At 40.4% G+C, this 18,412-nt stretch overlaps 1 protein-coding gene and 1 long non-coding RNA gene across 2 annotated transcripts in view; one reads left to right on the top strand and one right to left on the bottom strand.

Annotated features, from left to right (window-relative positions):
• Nucleotides 1-4,901, top strand: part of LOC122988351 — a 38,668-nt gene extending 33,767 nt beyond the window's left edge. The window contains exon 4 of the long non-coding RNA XR_006404776.1: nt 4,249-4,901. This is a non-coding gene — a long non-coding RNA (uncharacterized LOC122988351). The remainder of the gene's footprint in view (nt 1-4,248) is intronic.
• A 7,622-nt stretch (nt 4,902-12,523) lies between these two features.
• Nucleotides 12,524-17,945, bottom strand: LOC122989247 (mitochondrial coenzyme A transporter SLC25A42-like). Its single transcript, XM_044362003.1, has 8 exons — nt 17,611-17,945; nt 17,090-17,236; nt 15,677-15,788; nt 15,394-15,419; nt 14,747-14,913; nt 14,509-14,625; nt 14,152-14,303; nt 12,524-14,036 (listed from the first exon to the last, which is right to left on the bottom strand). Exons 2-8 carry the CDS (start codon nt 17,174-17,176, stop codon nt 13,711-13,713), a joined length of 987 nt encoding a protein of 328 aa, XP_044217938.1. The 5' UTR covers nt 17,177-17,236; nt 17,611-17,945; the 3' UTR covers nt 12,524-13,710.
• Nucleotides 17,946-18,412: the final 467 nt, after the last annotated feature.

Below are 18,412 nucleotides of genomic sequence, written 5' to 3'. Positions count from 1 at the left end.
ACTGCAAAGTTCAGTTCTCAGGTGATTAGACGCAGCGGGAGCAGATGTACCGTCCTCTGCGTATCTTTATTTTACTAAGGGAATGATTTTTGCAGGGAGTTGGGGGTGGAATTGAAATATTAAAATCTGATTTAGGTTACACTGGAAATATTTTTCATCCGTATTCATTTCACATCACATAAAACAAAATAAACAATAATCTTTCAATAGAACTTTTTAGTTGCCTGCTGTTATCACTTTAAAGTTTTCATATATCCTGTGAAAACAAAAAAACAACCACTTCAACCTTTTTTCACCTCTTATTCTGTTGCCCTTCACTGTCTCCTTTCTTTTTTTTTTTACTTTCTCCCTCTGGCGCAAGAAAACCAGGGGCTGCAGTTTGCTTAGCTGAGTCCATAAAGAGGCGTTTTAAAAAGCTGTGTTAACAGACCAACAAAGCTTTAAATGTGCCCCCCTCTGTGAGGGGGTGGTTCCCATAGAGATGTAGCGTGGCGCTCCATTGGTAGGCCTCTATCCGGCCTCTCATTCAGCCCAACGCTCAGTCACGGTCACTTATGGTAGGAGGGAAAATCACACAATTCAGCCCAAGCTTGATCCAATGACATGTTTTTTTAATGAGGTGGCTCTATGTCTTTGTTTGGGAACCAAACTAAACTCCAGACCTGGGCAAGTCCTGCTGAATAAGACGCAAGGCCATGGTCAGGCAACACTTTGAAAAAAGGCACAAAGAGTCTGGCTTCTGTTGAGTGAATAGCCTTTAACATTTACACTGTTCCTTTGCGAACATCACTAGCAACCATGACGATACTGATGATTTATTCAAAAGTTAATAGGTTTACTATCTTTACAGTGTTTATTTTCTTCTGTCTCAATCTTGCTTAAAAATACTGGCAGAAAAGGTGCAAATGTGCTAAAATAAAAGCTCAAAAATAATTTCAACAGAATAAATTGACGCCTGTTAGGCATTTCGAGCCACTTCAGTTATTTTTTCGAGGGTCACACACAGAGCGATTTCTTTCTCTTCCATTTTCGCCCGGCCCCGGTGTCTTTTTCAGAAAACGCCACACCATATATCACACATATGTGCACATGACCTATGGTGTGTGTACATCTGCAAACGTGCCGGGCGCTCACTGGCTTGTATGTTCAGGGGTGAGGACTGTCATTAAACTGTCTGCCTGCATCATCAGACTCAACCATCACCCTGCCTTGCTGTCCATTCTGCTTGTCGCTGGGCAACACACTCACACGCTCACACACACACACACACACACACACACACACACACAGACACACACAGATTCAGTTGGCCATCAGCCAGGATTCACATACACCGAACATACAGTTTGTCTCCTCATATTGACACACTTGGATACAAGATTTTGAAGGCTGTTACAGAATACTGACTTTCATATTCATGAGCAGATAGCCCATTTTTGTACCATTATTCATCTTCAATTTTTTAAAATTTGCTCCAAAAACATCAAAAAATATAAAGTTTTCCTTACAAAATATATTTCTTTAAAAATAAAATAAAACTAGATTTGACACGTTGTTTTAGTTTATATTTTGACTTTACATGCGTCATTGATACACAGACCAATGAAAGTCTTCTACAGTAGGTTAGTAGCTTCACAAGGCAAGGTGACCAATCTCAGTACAACCTTAAATGATGATTTTGTTTACAACCTATAAAAAAACAATTAACTAGATTAGTTTAATTCATTAAAATTGAATGAAACGTGCATTTCAACATTTTTACAGAGCTGCAGTCAGTTACAATGCCTGAATTCACCAAAGGCCAATATCGGTCTACAACACACTTCAGTCTGCCTACTGCTTGTCTGCTAAAGCACTCTTTTAGCCTCTCATACAACCAACCCATCAGCCAGGCTACTTGTCTCTGATTTAGTCAGACTCTGTTCTTTGCTCACGTTCAAGGCTGTGGTAATGTGGAATTAGTATGCAGAGAAGCAGACAGACGGCCCTGTGGCTCTAATAGGTAGCCAGACTGGAGAAGAAGACTAGAGTGGGGGGGTAAAGAGCATCTCTAGCAGAGAGGGGGTTAAGCATGGCCTCTCCCTCACTTCTCCTCCTCCTATCCTCCCGCTCCCTTTCCCTCTCCCCTTTATCGCCTGGTTCCCCATGCCCTGTCCCCAAACCTTAATGGGACGTCAGACGGACAGCCTCGCCTGAATTTAGCAGGGAGAGCAGCCTCCTCCCCCCCCCTCGCCTTGTTGTCTCTCCAAAAAAACAGACTCCCCCTATCCCCCTTCCCCCATGCCCCTCTTGCTCTCACACTGCTAGCACCCATAGCTTCTCAGGGCTATTGAGGGGGTCCCAGACACCCTCCACTCTTCAGCCCCTCAGCCCTAACTCTGCATAAATTAGCCACGTCTCCCTGGTGTCTCGTCAGCCGGTCGGGGCACGCCTGGCCCCGGGTCTGCCATCTCCCAATCTGCTGCTCTTGCTCCCCTCATGCTGTCACCTTCTGTCTCCCTCCACCTCCCCCATCTACTGTATTCTATCAATCCCTGACTTATTTTGACCAGACATCCTCGAGCTTTGTCTCCATAAGAGCTGCTTTTTTTCCCCCTAATCTCATCTCCTTTCTTGCGTTTCTGAACGTTTCTAATTTCTTACAAAATCACTATCACTTCCTCTCCTCTCCTGCTTCTTTTTCTTATTTTTTCCCCCTAAATCCCTTGACACACTCACTCCCACCTTACCTGCTTTATATTCTCCACATTCTCTCTATCTCTACTTTTCTTATCCTTCCAGCACCGTGTTACCTAGATCAACCAAGCTCTCCTCTCCTCTCCTCTCCTCTCCTCTCCTCTCCTCTCCTCTCCTCTCCTCTCCACCACCTCTTCCTCCTTTTCAGCCAGGATATTGTTTACATCTGTCTTGCTAATCACCGGCAGAGCCTCTCTAGACCTCACAGATGTTGCAATAATACAGGGGATTAGCAGGCTTAACACTCTGGCTTATTTGGGGAGTTTTCCCGATGGCCTGGCAGTGAAGCCCGTCAGCTCCTCTGAATTTGACCTTTTTTTCTGCTTCATTCTGTGCTGAGATTCAGCAGTCCCGCATCTCTTTGATTTGTGATTTTTACAAGCGTCTGGCATGCTGATGTTGTTTTATCCAGATCGGTGCTCTGTGCTTTCACTGTCTGCAGCTACATCAGTGCTTGGATTAAACGCTATTACAGACCTGAAATGGTTGATATATGACACAGCTTTAGCGACAAATAGTGCCCATTTTAGCACTTTTTTGAACATTTTAAATTGGCCGTAATATGATTTGTGAATTTTCATATCGTTCATATTTTTTTTATATTTTAGCCATCATTGCTGCCAGATCTCCTTTATTCATGATGTAGCTAGTCAGCACTGCGTTAGCTCCTTTCTCTGTTCACCATGGTGACGCTTGAACCTCTCCAGTCTCCTCTGCTCTCCTCTTTAACTCAGTGCTGAAAGATAATTAGATGGTCTTCTCAGACTCAGCATCTCTGCTGCTCCTCTCTGCGTCATGCGGCGCAACCGAGTCCTGTTTTATGACCAAGCAGATCCAGTGTCTGAGACACTGAATGTGTGTGTGTGTGTGTGTGTGCGTGCATGTGTGTTTGGGGTCAATGTATTTCTGTCTGGATCCTAATCCCAAAGGTGATATTAGTCTGGTAGGGGGCAACCCATCCCCCCAGTTTATGTGTGTGTGTGTGTGGGTTTGTACTGCAAGCGTTAGGGTCAGCCAGGAAGCCCAGACAGGCTCTACCTTGACCTTTGACCCATGACTGTCTGCTATAGCTCAGGGGTCGTGCACACCATTGATACAGACAGCTGATAGACGCACAAATAAATGCACACACACACACACACATACACACACACATAGATGCACATGTGCCCAGCCTCCCCCCCTGTAGTAAACAACAACAGTTTGGTGTGTCTGGGGAGGTGATGACACAAACAGCGTCATCCCTGGTAGCTGTACGCTGAGAGTGCATGTCCGTGTGATTTAAGCACAGATAGTGCTTCCTCATCTTAGATGTTTTAGCTCTCCTCAGCAGCTACACCTGTCTAGGCCAGCTTTTAAATCCCAAAATAAATCCCTGCATAATAATAAATAATAATGTTTCATTTAATTTAAGGACACCCAAAATTTGAAGAATATTACTGAACTCATTCCACAAATTAAAGGGTTTTCTTTTCACTAATCACTGTTTTTTATCTGCCTCTATGTTCACAGATGCAGTCAGGAATGCCACCATGGAGCTGAAAAGTAGCGATCAAGCTTCCACCGTCGGACCGCACACAACAAAGCGAACACACTGTCTGTAGCCAGTGTCTCTGCACATGTTTAGCCTTGGCCGCATATGGGAAAATGCCACCTCGATATGTGCAAGAATAGCCAGTTAGACACACATCATTAGAGTCTGATTATCACTTGTCTGGTCTGCGGTCTTTGTGGATGTGGACAGGTAAGTTGGAGCCGCTTCTAAAAGGTAAGTTTGGAGGTTGAATCAATTTAAGAGCTGTCTGAAGTGTAAAATGGAGCAATATTTTTCAAAATTAGTTTCATTAGATATGAATTACTATATTTGAGACCAATTTTCGGTCGCAGATTGGATGAGACCCCAAGGGGTCCTTCTTTTCACTCAGTAATTTACATTCAAGTATTTGACTGGAAAACCATTTGACAAGAGTTTGTCGCTGTTGAATTACTTTCCTCTTTTCTGTGGGACATTATGTACACATACATATTTATACATTATTTTTCATAATGTAATGAATTAACTTATCATAAAACAGTGAATGAGATTGTCAAATGCCAAAAGTTTTGCCCTGATGTGATATACAGTATATTATCAATAAAACTGAACAATTTGTGAAATGAAAAAATGTCTTGGTTGTTTTTTTTTTGTCCTCTTTTGTTTAAGTCTTGTTTCTATAAATGTCAATTATGCTGGCTGGGATTAAAGTTGGACCTTTCAGTTAAAGGATAAGGCTGATGATACTGTATGTCATTCTTACTGTCCACAAATCCCATGAAAAGACCCAAAGCAACAATGAAACGATCCTACTAACAAGTATTGTATGTGTATCCAAAGCCTTATTCCTCTGTGCGAGAGCTCAATTGTTGTCCAAAAACTACTGAAAACACATCAATGAGCTACACTGCTGCACTGAGTGATATGTTCCTTTATTACGAGGAACATGGGCACTGTAGTTTATTTTAAGTCCGTCCCACATACACTGTCCTAGTGCCATAAATACTCACAACCGCTCCAAATTTGCGGTTGAAAGTAGCCTCCAACAAACTCACATTTTACTCTTGTTTGAGTGACATTTGCTAAAAACTACAGTGCCCAGGTGTTTTAGGAAATTAGTGACACTAACAAAAATATAGAATATCGACACCCTCATCCTTTAAAGAACAGTATAAATGCAGTATTGATTATTGATATCGGTACCATGTAAGATGTGGTATGAGAATCTATAGAAGCCTGTTCACTGCGATTACTCTGATTATTTCAGCAGTGGCTGAAGGGTTGGAAGGGGAACAGTTAAACCTAGTGGCCTAAATCTGTGGTGTCAATTAGGTGTCTTTGTGTGTGAGCAGCAGGGGTGTTGAAGCGAGTTGCTGGAGCTGAAGGAAACTCTGAACAATGATACACATTCATAACCACACACATACACACACATACACACACTGCTCCCATGTTTTGTGGGGATCACACCTCCTTTTGTTTTCCCCCAACAGCCAGTAGAGGCGATGCCCCACTGCCCTCAGTGTGCTCCACTGCTCTGACTGAAATGGGCTCCCCTGCTCCCCTCTGGCCCCTCGCTCTCCCCCAACACTGTCCCCTCGCTCTGGGCTCCCCAGCCCTCGGCCTCCCCCTGACTCGTCCTGACCTGAAATTAGGGCCAGGCAAGCCTCCATGGCCAGGCCAGCATAAAAGGAGATCTGTGTGTGTGTGTGTTTGCGTGTGTGCACCATGGCCCTGAAAGAAAGTAGGAGATTATCCCATTCTGTGTGTCCAGTCACCAGTGCAGTATTGACCACGGTGGGCCACCCAGGGAGCGTCCAGCCAGCCGTGAGATGGCCTGGTATACATGCTTACTGGCCATGCTAGATTCCCCCACTCTCACCGGGGAGAAGGCCGAGCACTACGGGCTGGATGCTTTCTAAAAACACTGGAGTCTGTACGCGGAGTGACCTGCCCTCCACACACAGGGACACACACCCGCATGCACTAAACCCACTCACAGACACACACATTCAGCAGTCACACCCTTGCTTCTTGTTCACACACACACATACACACACACACACATTTCGGCGTACCCTCTGTACAGTGAAAGGCATTGCCATCAGGTCGTTTTCTGTGTCCTGTGAGGCGAGGCGGAGGTCATTGGGAAGGTGGAAAACCTCTTTAATGGTGGGAATGATACTATAACACCTATAGATAGAGTTACGGATCATGTCACATACAGTCTGTATACAGTATACAACTCTGACAGCAAGACCCACTCAGTCCTGATGGTAAATGTGAAGATGAACGGGGGAAAAAATGTAGTTTTTGTTGAAAGATTGCATCAATTGTTTCTCTTTTTGCTTCACTGCTTATCTCTATATATTCTTTACATTACAGTATGTCCTTCTAAAATATTTGACTTTATTTAAATATTGACTCTGTTATAATAATTGTTATCATTTTGTATTTCATTTTGAAGAAATACAGCATAAAAATGCAATATACTTTTACAATGGACTACATTTATAGCTCCCAGAGCTGTAAATGTAGCCCATTGTTGACCTAAACAAACCCTCAGGGGTCATCTAATTGTCTCTTAATTGGTCAGCTGTTTGTTTGTCGATGAAGAGTGTCTAACATCCTTGGCCGTTAGCAACACAAAGGCCTTTAACAGCAGGACAGAACTGCACAAAGCTCATTAGCAGTAAAAACAAATAAGAGAATTTATAAGGAGGAGTGTTTTTACTGTATTTTTTTTTTACTGCATATAAACTATGAATGAAGAGTTTTGGTGAAGCAAGAAAGCAACGGAAATAATATCATGTCATTCATTCTTTCTTTGTTTTAAATTGTTTTTAAATGTGTTGGAATAAATTGGCTGGAATAAACAATGTTATATGTCATTCAAAATGATCAAATTATTTATTTTAGGAGAGCAAAGTCAAAATCATTTGATTTTAACACATGCATATTTTTATTCCCACTTTTTAACTGCACTAAATGTGGGCCTTCAGGGTTGATTTTTTTCTTTTTTGGAGCATTATTTTTTTACGCACAATCTCTGAGTGGCTAAATTTGCTCACGAGGCAGACAGCGCAGACAGATGCACAGAGGATGAGAGATCTAATTAATAATACAGGAAGAGATGAAGAAACAAATCAGCCGAGCACACCAAATCTTTTTACCATAATAAACAAATGTTGTTATTTATTATGATGAGGGGGAAAAAAACAACAAAAAAACACTCAAACTGCACTTACATTAGTCACAATAACAAGTAATATATTTTTATGATTTTGTTTTGTGAGTTATTTTTTCTTTCACAAATCGAGCTATTTTATTTTAATTCCACAGCTGTTAGATGTTATTGCATCATGGGATATTAATACTAAAAATGAAAGTGTATGCCTTTTTGTTTTACACAATAAATCCCAAATACAGTATGGTTTAATTTTCTCAATTTGGCTCATTAAAAGTATCTTAATTGTCCAGTGTCAAGTGTATTCAAGGCCCTTAGGACTGATGATGTGTGTTTTTATATACTGAGACCATTTACACGAACACAGCAAGAATATATAGTTCTGATTAACAACATAACACAAAGCATCCATTTACATAATACAATTCAGTGTTAATGTCTCTGTTTATTTTACACTGTAGGCATTTAAGGTGACAAGCTTAAACGCTTGATCACTGTTGCAAGCCAGCAATAGTAACAAGGAAGACAAAACATGGAACATCTGTGCAACCCTCGATTGAGCACGTATGATAAAACATGTGAGGAGAGTGTTTTTTCTAGTGTTTTTACATTGCAAAAGGTACAGTATATACTGTACATGTAAAATGACTGCATTAGCATCCATGGATTACAAGTTCAAAGAGTTCATCTGCAGCCCACTAATGTGCCACCCCAGCATGCACACATACAAAATGAAATTCTTATGTAAGCGTTCTAATTTCAGACCCCAGTGACTGTTCTCACACTCACGTGTAATGAAAGGCTGACTTAAAAATTACGTTGATGTGGTTTTAGAGTGAAGCTTCTGAGATCCTGACAAAATGTTTTAAAAAAAATTGTATTGTAAGTTTTATTGTAAGCTTGTATTGTTTTTGCTAAATTGTAAAGTAAAATAATGAAATTAAAAATCAGTTCTGTTTTAATTTGGACCAGTATTACATGCTCATTATCTCTCTCTGTATGTATGTATGTGTGTGTGTGTGTGTGTGTGTGTGTGTGTGTGTGTGTGTGTGTGTACAGGGGGTCGTCTCCCTGGCTCCCCTGAACTTGGTTGCTCCCCAGACATCCAATAAAATCTGTAGGCTCAGCCCACAGTGCACAGAGAGGAGCAAGTTGAGGGTAAAAGAGAGGTTGCCAAAAAGGGGGTTATGGTGGAGTCAGGACTGGGATGGGTGGGGTTGACGGGTTGGTTTGGTTATGTGGGGGGTGCAGCGTGCATTAAAAAGTCCGAGAACTTGGAGCCTAGTTTGTCATGCTAACTGCAGCGATGCCATTGAATGTGGACACAGGGAGCAGAAGGTTCACAGGACCCCGGCCATTCTCATGCAAAGTCTGTCAGAGCCTTCTCCTTCGTCCATCCACCCACCCACCCACACACCCACCCCACAGCTTTTCCTCTTGCAGAAGAAATACATACATGTTTATAAATGGGCACACACTCACTGAAACCAGGGGTAGGGTGCCCCTTTCTTTATACTTGCTGTGTGTGCAAATATGTTAAGATACACGGTGGAAGAGTGGAAACATACGACACACTCACAAAATATGATTGGAGAAATGAAAATTTCTCTTTAATTCTTAAGATTTATGAAACATGTTTAATTCAACATGAATAAACACTTCCCCCTCAGCAGCATTTCAGACAACAAAAGGAGGGAAATTAAGTCAGATGCATATATCATCAAATATGTTATGAGAGAGTAATGCACCCTGTAGCTCTTTCTGCTGCAATTAACACTCATCTTAAACTTCCTATGACCTTGACACTACCTTGACAGGCAGTGGTGTGAAATTGACCTCATTTCCTGACTGATTGTGAAAAACAATTTCCTACCGCATGTTCCAATAAACACCGATTTTATTCAAATTTCTATTTTGGCCTCTCTATTAAATCAGCCTCACTCCCTGATTCTTATTTCTGCTCGCTGCTAGTCTGCACCTCTCATCTGTTTCACCTGATGTGGAGATTCGGGGGAAGCTACAACTCATTTAGTGTTGAATCTGTTCAAATGCCAAGTGGTGAAAATGTCAGCCGCAGTACAAGCAGATACGCCTATACATGTACTCTCTTTAAATGCAAACACTCCATGCAAATGAATGTGCTACCCCCTCTGGGCTAGAAACAGTGAGGAGAGGTAACAAGCATATATAGATATATATATATATATATACTCACTGTGTGTGTGTGTGTGTAGGTGCACAGATTTATGTGTTTTGGATTTATGCGTATATACCTTCACAACCAGAGACTGAGGGAGACTCCATTTGTATGTGTGTGTGTGTGTGTGTGTGTGTGAAAATGTTTGCTTTTGTGCCCCCTCATCTGCACTTGGAGCAGCCGTTTGGAGCCTGTATTTGATTGAGTGAAGGCCAACGCAGCCTGAACACTCCCTCTAATGGAAGAGTGGAGCCCAGCAGCTCAGTAATGCACTGACCCCAGAGCTTTTACAACGCTGCCAGCCGATAAGTGGCAATATGCTGGATCTTATAAAATTAACAAGACTGTGCGATGGGGAGAGGGAGCTCGGAGGGTGGCGGTGGGAGAGGATGACATCCCTATAGCACTTATAAATATTAGCATGCATGCATTTAGAGGACTATAGCAGTTCTTGACAGAGTTTTATAGCCGTGGCAGTGTGATTTTTAAAATATTTTTTCACTCGTTTCTTGGCTTTTTTTAAGGGAAATTTACTAGGAAACATTTACAGGCCCGTTTATGTTAGATAAAATGTCTCTCAAGGTGTTTTAATGCTGCTGAATTTATGAAAGCTGCCACGGAGCCAGGTGCTAGAGAAATGAGCCGGCTTTCGAAGTGACGGCAACTGCGTGGATCCCAGCCAGCATGGCTTTGCAGGGGCACCACAGGGGTGTGAACATGTGTGTATATGTGTATGTTTACCATACATTCCCTCCTAAGCCTCCGACGCTGTGACATCCACTGTATAAGCTCAAAGTCAAACAGCCTGCATGCCTGGTTATGCAGCATCTATTGTGTTTTGGGTAAAGAGGGCCTCTTCCAACCAGAACAGGACATTTTGAAGTGCTCTGCAATACAATATGCAAAATGATATTACAGCCGTAGCCACTGTCTCAATGCAGCCGAATCTGATTCACGTCTGAGAAAGGCTTTATTCTTGCGTGCCTCCCACTATAACCTCCTCACCTTTCTCACACAGGATCAGGGTGGGTTTGTGTGCGCGGGAAGGGTGCATTTGTGTGCATTTTCGCTCATATACCGTGCATTTGTGACAGCTATTGTCTGCCAGTGCTCCAGCAGGGGCTTCAAAGTGAATTATTCATGCAAGATTTGAATACATGCAAATGGTTCACTCCCCTCTCTTGGCACAGATCCAGGTTACCTATGGCAACGGCGCCTTCAAGAAGCATCTTTTCACCCCCTCCTCCTCCTCCTTCTCCTAGGCACCCGCCCTCCGACCATGTTATCCACCCAGTGGTATTGTTTCGATTGTTGCAATACCAGGCTGGGTGGTTGCACACTGTAGGGTGGCAGGATATCCCATAATTCACAGTCAAGGTCAAAGGCAAGGAGGATGAGAGATGAAGGGATGGAGAGTGGACAGATGGAAGGAAGACGGGATCCCTCCATCCAGCTGCTAGGATGTGAAGTTCAGAAGGCGACAAGCAGCCACTGGTAAAGAAAGAGAAGCGGTTTCAGGTGGTGAATGATGTTATCACCGCTGCGACAGGCTGGGCACACACTCACCTACTCTTCAGATTTAGTCACAGCTCATGCGCACAAACCAGTGCAGCAAAACAGGATGAGCACCATTACTTAAACATCTTATTTGTTTTTATATACCCGAATCATTCTCAGAGTAACACTAAAAAATAAAAAAAATATTTTAAACTTTAAAAAAAAATAGTATTGTACAGCAATGCTTCGTCTAATATGAATCAATTTTCATTTTAGGATTCAGGCTGTTTGATGTGTGTGTGCTTATCATGTTTAATCTACTTGATAGAATCTGAAATGCTATTAAGTGAGTATACTGTTTTATTAAAGATTTCAATAAATGTTCATCTATAATAGCTACTGATTTCTGGGTGTAACCTTCCTTGGGTTCCCCACATTTTTTTATCAATAACTTTGCAATTAAGTTCATATAAATACATTAAATTAAAAAACTATAATTTATAACAGGGTCATGATTTCAAATTTCTTGAAAATTGTCATTATTATACCTTTTTCTCTTTCTTTCTCTTTTTTTTTTATCTTATTATGTCATCATAACATTTACTATATATATTTTTTAAAAAAAACATTACAAATAATACAAATGAATGAAATTAGTTATACTATGTTTTAGTGTATAATTAGCACTTGTAGTGTTTTGCAATATGAATTTACTGATTTTGTTTTACAAAATTTGTGTTTTGTAAAATGGACACAAAAAAAACAGCAATCACACTATCAAGAAAGCAACAGAAATGATTTCATGAATGCTTTAAAGAAAACACAAAAGAGTAAAATAACAGTAAAAGTGCATCTGTGAGCAGAGTGCAGGTCAAGTTCAGGCCATGAGGTGATCAGAGCCTAACTAACCTTCATAATGGTCCAGGATACACAAGACTGCTCACTGCTGCCACCTACTGGCAGTGAATGGATGGGTGTTCACTCATACATGTGGGTCAGAAATACATCTAATTGATATATACTGTATGTTGTAATTTTACATTACCATATGTTCCATATTTTATATCATCATTTATTTCTATTAGTCCAACTAAAGATTTTTTTAAGGGATAGGCACAAAACACAGAAACAACTCGTCTTTGTGATGTTGTAGTACTGCAATTAAAAATCGCAAATTTCATTTCAGCAAAATGAAAAATGTCAGTAGTTGAACCATTGAAGGTTGAACATTTTTGTGTGACAAGTAAAAACATATTGTGACTACACAACAATGTCAATTCAAATTTCAATTCAATTCTAATGTTCCTGGTGGGTTGATTACCTTTGCTTATCACATGGCCCCCTCAAGTGGACAAAAGGATTCATTGCTCAGTGTTGTGCGAGGACACTTTATTATATGGTCAGTTTTGATTGAAGCAACTGTAATTTTACATCCTTGGTAGTATTGTAACTTTGAAATGTACATTAGCAGTGAAAGTTGGATTTCTCCTTATTTCAAATGAAACTTGTGACTGAATTAACGACTTTGGCGTTTCTGCATTTTAACTTCATAGATAAACAATGCATCACAATCAAGTAAAAGCAAAGAATCTGGACATCAATGTGAGCACAGTAAAAAAAAAAGATAAAGATAAAAGAAAAAAGATAAGATATTAACAATATCCACATAAACTAAAATCTGCAATATATATATATATATAAATATATATATATATATAGATAGATAGATATGAATTTATTTCTCATATATTTGATTTGCCTCTTCTTATTAGACATAATACTATAACATCACACCTTAGTGCTGGATGGACAGTGAAACTGTGCAGTCCTGCTGACATGATCACCCTCCTACAATCAATCATTCCTTCCATCAAGTTCAGTTCAACATCAACATTGGCACCATCATAAAACTGAAAATTAAAAGCATATTGCATAATCACCCTTTTGTTACAAACAGGTACAAATGATATATCCCTGCATGATCGGGCTATTTGAAATCAAATTGAAAGCAAAGTGATTAAAATAAAAATAATAACACAATGAAACTCATTATAAACAAAGTTCTGTCTGTCGATACAGGATTGAGCTGAAAGAACATTGTAAGTGATAAAGTGCAAGCGTTATCTTATTAACACAACACAAACAAAGCCCTTCACATCCATCCGACATAAACAAACCAGTCTTTATCCACACGTCTCCACTTTTAATCACATAAGTTACCCTGATGGTACCATTATTTTAAAAAAGTTATGATACTGTGAACAATTTTAAAGAAATGTTTGTCTCCCAATTCACCTGACAGCGAATCCTAACTGTGCATTTAACCAAGTTTGAAATGCTCTGTTTCAGTATGCATATCAGATCTCTTGTCCCTCTGTCTACTTATACACTCTCACCCTCACATCCTGTCTGAAGGGAACAGGATTGTGCAGCAGGACGGTCCTGTACTGTGATTAAGTGCAGAGGCTAATTTTTGCCATATGACAGACATGACCACCTCCCTCATGCCAGTCTCATCTGTGCTTTCTTTTGTCGCCTCCTCCGTTTCTCTCTTCGGATTCAGAAGGTGAAGTAGCCCATCTGATGTACTTTGAGCAGGAGGTTGTGCGTGATGTCAAACGTGGTGAAGCTAATCCCCACAGCAATGGGCCCTTTAAGCCAGTTCATACTCAGGCCTTTGTATAGTCCATGTACAACTCCCTCCTGTGTTACGATCACACGCATGGTCCCCAGAATTGTACCGTAGGACGAGCCGGTTACGCCAGCTGTCTGCATGCGCCGACGAACCACGTCCAAAGGGTAGGAAGCAGACTGTCCAATCAGGCCTGCACAGGCACCAAAGGCCAAGCGCTCATAGGGGTACGGTTGGGGTCGTTTTGTCTTTTCTAAAGTGAGACAAAAAATGAAAAGTTGAACATCTGAATGACAGCTGAATAGCTAAAAAAAACTCCACTGTATGCAGACATGAAAATAAAAAACTCAAGTAGTAATTGTCAGTACCTGTGTGTAGTTTTTTGAGGGTCTCGTATGTGAAGAATGTGATCCCTGCGTATGGGATGACACCCAGTATGGTAGGGGTGAAGCCTCTGTAAAGGGTCTTCACACCTTCCTCTTGGGAGATCCGCACAAAGACGTGCATGATGTTGCTATACCTGTTGGACGAAGCAGCATCAGGCAAGACATTATTTATCAAACCTACTACCATTTAGTAACTACTATGCACTACAGTGGTGTATTTTATTGGAATGGCAAGACAAATGGGACTAACATACACGAAGTTGGACCCAAAGACAGAAAGGGGTCCTTTGGTACACAGAATTGGGTGTTATAGGAATATAACATTGGACGGATACCTACATTTCTCTGGCTGTGACTGCCATCCGGGCTCGCACCATGTCCAAAGGGTAGGTAAGCATAGCAGCAGTGGTGCCGGCCAGTGAGCCAGCCAGGAAACGAGGGAAAGGAGGCAGAGATCTGAAACAAACAACACTGCAGTAAGTATCAGTAAGAAAACTTATCCACTATCCTTATCCATTGTTTCATTTAAAAAAATACAAAAAAATCATTACTAATGAGAGACTAATTCTATACTCACTTTCCCTGGAAGCCGTAGTAGCTGCCCAGTAGTTTTTTGTACTCGTCATGAGAGCAGAACTGGATGGCAGCATAGGGCATGACCCTCACCATAGTGGCAGAGTTCCCCCTCCAAAGACTGAGCAGCCCATCCTTCATGTATGTACAGTAGATGAGCCTGAAGGCCTCCTGTAGATGGTGTATGTTGAGTTAGGAGCAGAAGTAGATGCCCTTCACATTTTCTACATCTAATAATATAATTATCTTAACTTGTTCAACATATTTCTATTACATAATTAAGTGTACAATCGCATATGAAGTTTATAAGACTGAATGTGATTTTTAAAAAATTGTTTAATATATAAAAAAAGTAAAAAATAACAACAAAAGTCTCAATTCAAGCGATGTATTCCAATTATTTATTTCATACGTTTTTCTTGTTTACTCTATCAAAAATAATCAATGCAGAATGGTTTAAAGTGAAGAAAAGCAGGAAAATACTCATACATGAGACCTGTAACCATCAAAAGTTTAGTATTTGCTAAATGACTCAACACTCAAATATTTCTGTGGCAATGACTAATTGATTAATTGTTTACATGTTAAATTGGGTAAACCCGAGAATATATCAATGGCTTATTTGCTGATAAGATAGAAACGTGGACTCACCTTAGCTGAGAATCTGTTTGAGGACACTGTGGAACAACAAGAGACACAGTGAACGTCAGGGTTAAACATCACACTCTCCCGTGTAGGCTAAACATCTACTAAGAGGATTAGTAGCTAGTTAAGAACAGTTACAGTCAGTGAAACTCTGGTACAAACAGAAAAACAGTAGATGCATTTACTATTGAGTGTAATACACATAGAGAATTTAAGTCGCTTACAGCTTGTTTTCTGTCTGCAAATTCTATATTTGGAAAGTAAGATTTTTGTGGAGAGTTATTCTTACCTTGGAAAATTATCTTGGTCCGATCGAGTGGTGCAATGACTGTTTTAGCAACAGCGCCAGCAAACGCACCACACAGCAGGGAGTCCAGTGCGGTCCATCTGGGCCTCAAGTCCTATTTCGACACACCAACATGTTCACAATGCGTTATTTGTTGTGACATTTTGTCATGTTACAATGATACAAACTGAACCAAACCCAAACACTGACCCTCAAGATAGCTAAAGATATCTTTGTGACCTTACAGTGGTTACTTTTTAAAGTAAGGAAAGAAAATTACCGCTGATGGATCTGTTTAATCATTTATCTCTGTTCATGTGGACATTTGATCCTACAAACCTCACATGCTTATCAGCACAAATGCTCCCATGGCTATCCCTCGGATAAGTTTTTACAACAGAGCAGCAAAAAGTGCACGTGGATTAGAAGCAGAGTGACTCAACTGTTATGACAAAATCACAAGAGATAACACCAGACCGCACTTCACTGAAGCATAGCTGTTTGTTTATGTGTGTGTGCACGCGCTTATGAGCATTCATTTGAGTGAAAGGAACAGTTGAACCCAATAAACAACCTCACCAACTGAGAAGTAGAGCATTTGGCATTAATAACAAACAGTCTTGTTCCACAACTTGGACTAGGTGAGGTTTCAGATTCCATTCATTTTAATTCATGATAAAACTTGTTATATATAAACAAAACACCTCACTATATAATCAAAAAACTTACCTACATACAGGCTACTGTTTGATGTAAAATGAACACTTTTATGAAAATCTGCTATTATTTGGTGGATTAATCATACGTTAAAAGTTGCTTGGCTTCTGTTTTATAAAATCTTTTATAAATATGTCTTTTATACAGACTAGAATAAACCATCTGCCATGATTCAGCTAATTCAGTGCTACGTAATAGTTTGTACACTGAAGGCAGCTTTAGATTAGCTGGCACCTCCGTGCTATTTAGAGCAATGTACGATAGAGGCATGTCCTCTAAACTATGCATGTTCCAGGAAGGCTCTGTATACATGACAACAACAACTCCCATAGCACTGAGGAGAACCTGAGAGTCAGACAACATGTTTACACGTTTGTTTTAGAGTTGATCATCATAAAGAATAACTGACCTATTTCACAAATGCTGTCTTTGTAAAATGAATTTATGTACTTTTTTTAACCTTAGTGTATATTTTATGGGATAACAAATAGCTGACAGAAGAGGATTTTATCCATAGGAGGACAGTGGTGATCACCAGGTCAATGACAATGTTTAACCAAAATTATTCAATATAAGATCAAACATAACTTGCTATTCATATCCCAACTGTTCTAATGTGTCAAAACAAGTGCAAGTTAATCAGCAGTACTAGTACTAGTAGTAAACATGTAAATGAGTCAAAAGAGAAATAATACAAACCTTTGCTTGGCTGGAGGGTGGCAGAGCCAGCACTGTGGCCTGGGCCACTGGCAGACGGCTCTGGTGGTCGTGCACACGGTGGGCCATGTGTGCCCTTCAAAGATTACCAAGGCTGTCAGAGACTCAGTCAGTCATTCAGGAAAACCTCTGCAGAGGACAGTATACGTGGAATGATGTATTGCAATTAAAAAGATACTATATTTAACTAAACAACAGCGTCGCACTGTCTCTGTGTCTTCCCCATAACGTGAGTACGTGATTAAACGCACGCCCATCAACAGCCTGGCTTGTAAACAGGGTATTGAATTACTGAAGCTCTGCTGTATTTTCTAAGACAAGTCATATATACTGTTAAAATTAACCAATCATCAAACTAATGCAGGCAGTTAACTTAGTCACCACACCTCAAACAAATAAAACTACGAATCATAGTTAAACTACAATGAATAAAAAGGCCTGTGCATCGTTATTTATTGCAGATCAATCTGTTTATTGATAAATGCTGAGGGTTTTTTTGTTACCTGCACTTGTGTATAAACGGGCTCCGTGTTTACAAATCTTCGATGTGCTCTCTCAGTCACCAGTCTGCCCAGATTGTCGCACACATTTCTTGTTTGCTCGCTGGAGGCTGGTCAGGTCAGTCGCTTATAATAAGCTTGTAAATTGCAGTACGCAGCGAGGTGTCTGCACGTCTTTCCACGTTGTTGACGTCTCTGAAGATGATTGTAAAAGACAAGTGTCAAGCTGCGCCAGAGTGTGCTGCTTATTTATAGACGGACGACGCCTGCAACGAAACTCTGCGCAGGGCCGCCGCTTGGTTCCGTGTAGAACATTATTTGTGCTTTTCAAGGTCTTGCAGAAACTAGGGCAACGTTTACCAGTATTTTGGACTACAATACCCAAGAGCTAATGCCGTTATCGGGTGGAAATATCGCGAGTTTAGCTGCAACATTGGGTTGCCAGGTTCGTTCACCATATTCAACAGGGACATGCAACTTCGTTTTAAGTCTTAAGTTGACGCTCACTCTTTTTCCTCACACATTTCGACTCTCAGAGAAGTTTCTCACCAACAACACAATTAAATGAATTATATATGTTTACATTTAATTTGTTTTCACTTTTCAAAAGTCATTTTTACTCCTTTTAATGATTAAATGTATTTTGAGACGGCCTCATGTATGTGCTATATACATACATTTGCCTTGCCTAAAATAAAATAAATTCTACTCAACATTTTATCATTAGGCCCATTGCTCATCAAGAGTTCTACCAGTGCATTTTAGTATTTTATGTTGTGTAAACAAGTCTTGTTTGGAAAATAAG

Source organism: Thunnus albacares, chromosome 9 (assembly GCF_914725855.1).
Source record: "Thunnus albacares chromosome 9, fThuAlb1.1, whole genome shotgun sequence".
NCBI lineage: Eukaryota > Metazoa > Chordata > Actinopteri > Scombriformes > Scombridae > Thunnus > Thunnus albacares.
Note: the sequence above shows the minus strand (reverse complement) of the source record. Positions and strands in the feature narration are given on the sequence as shown.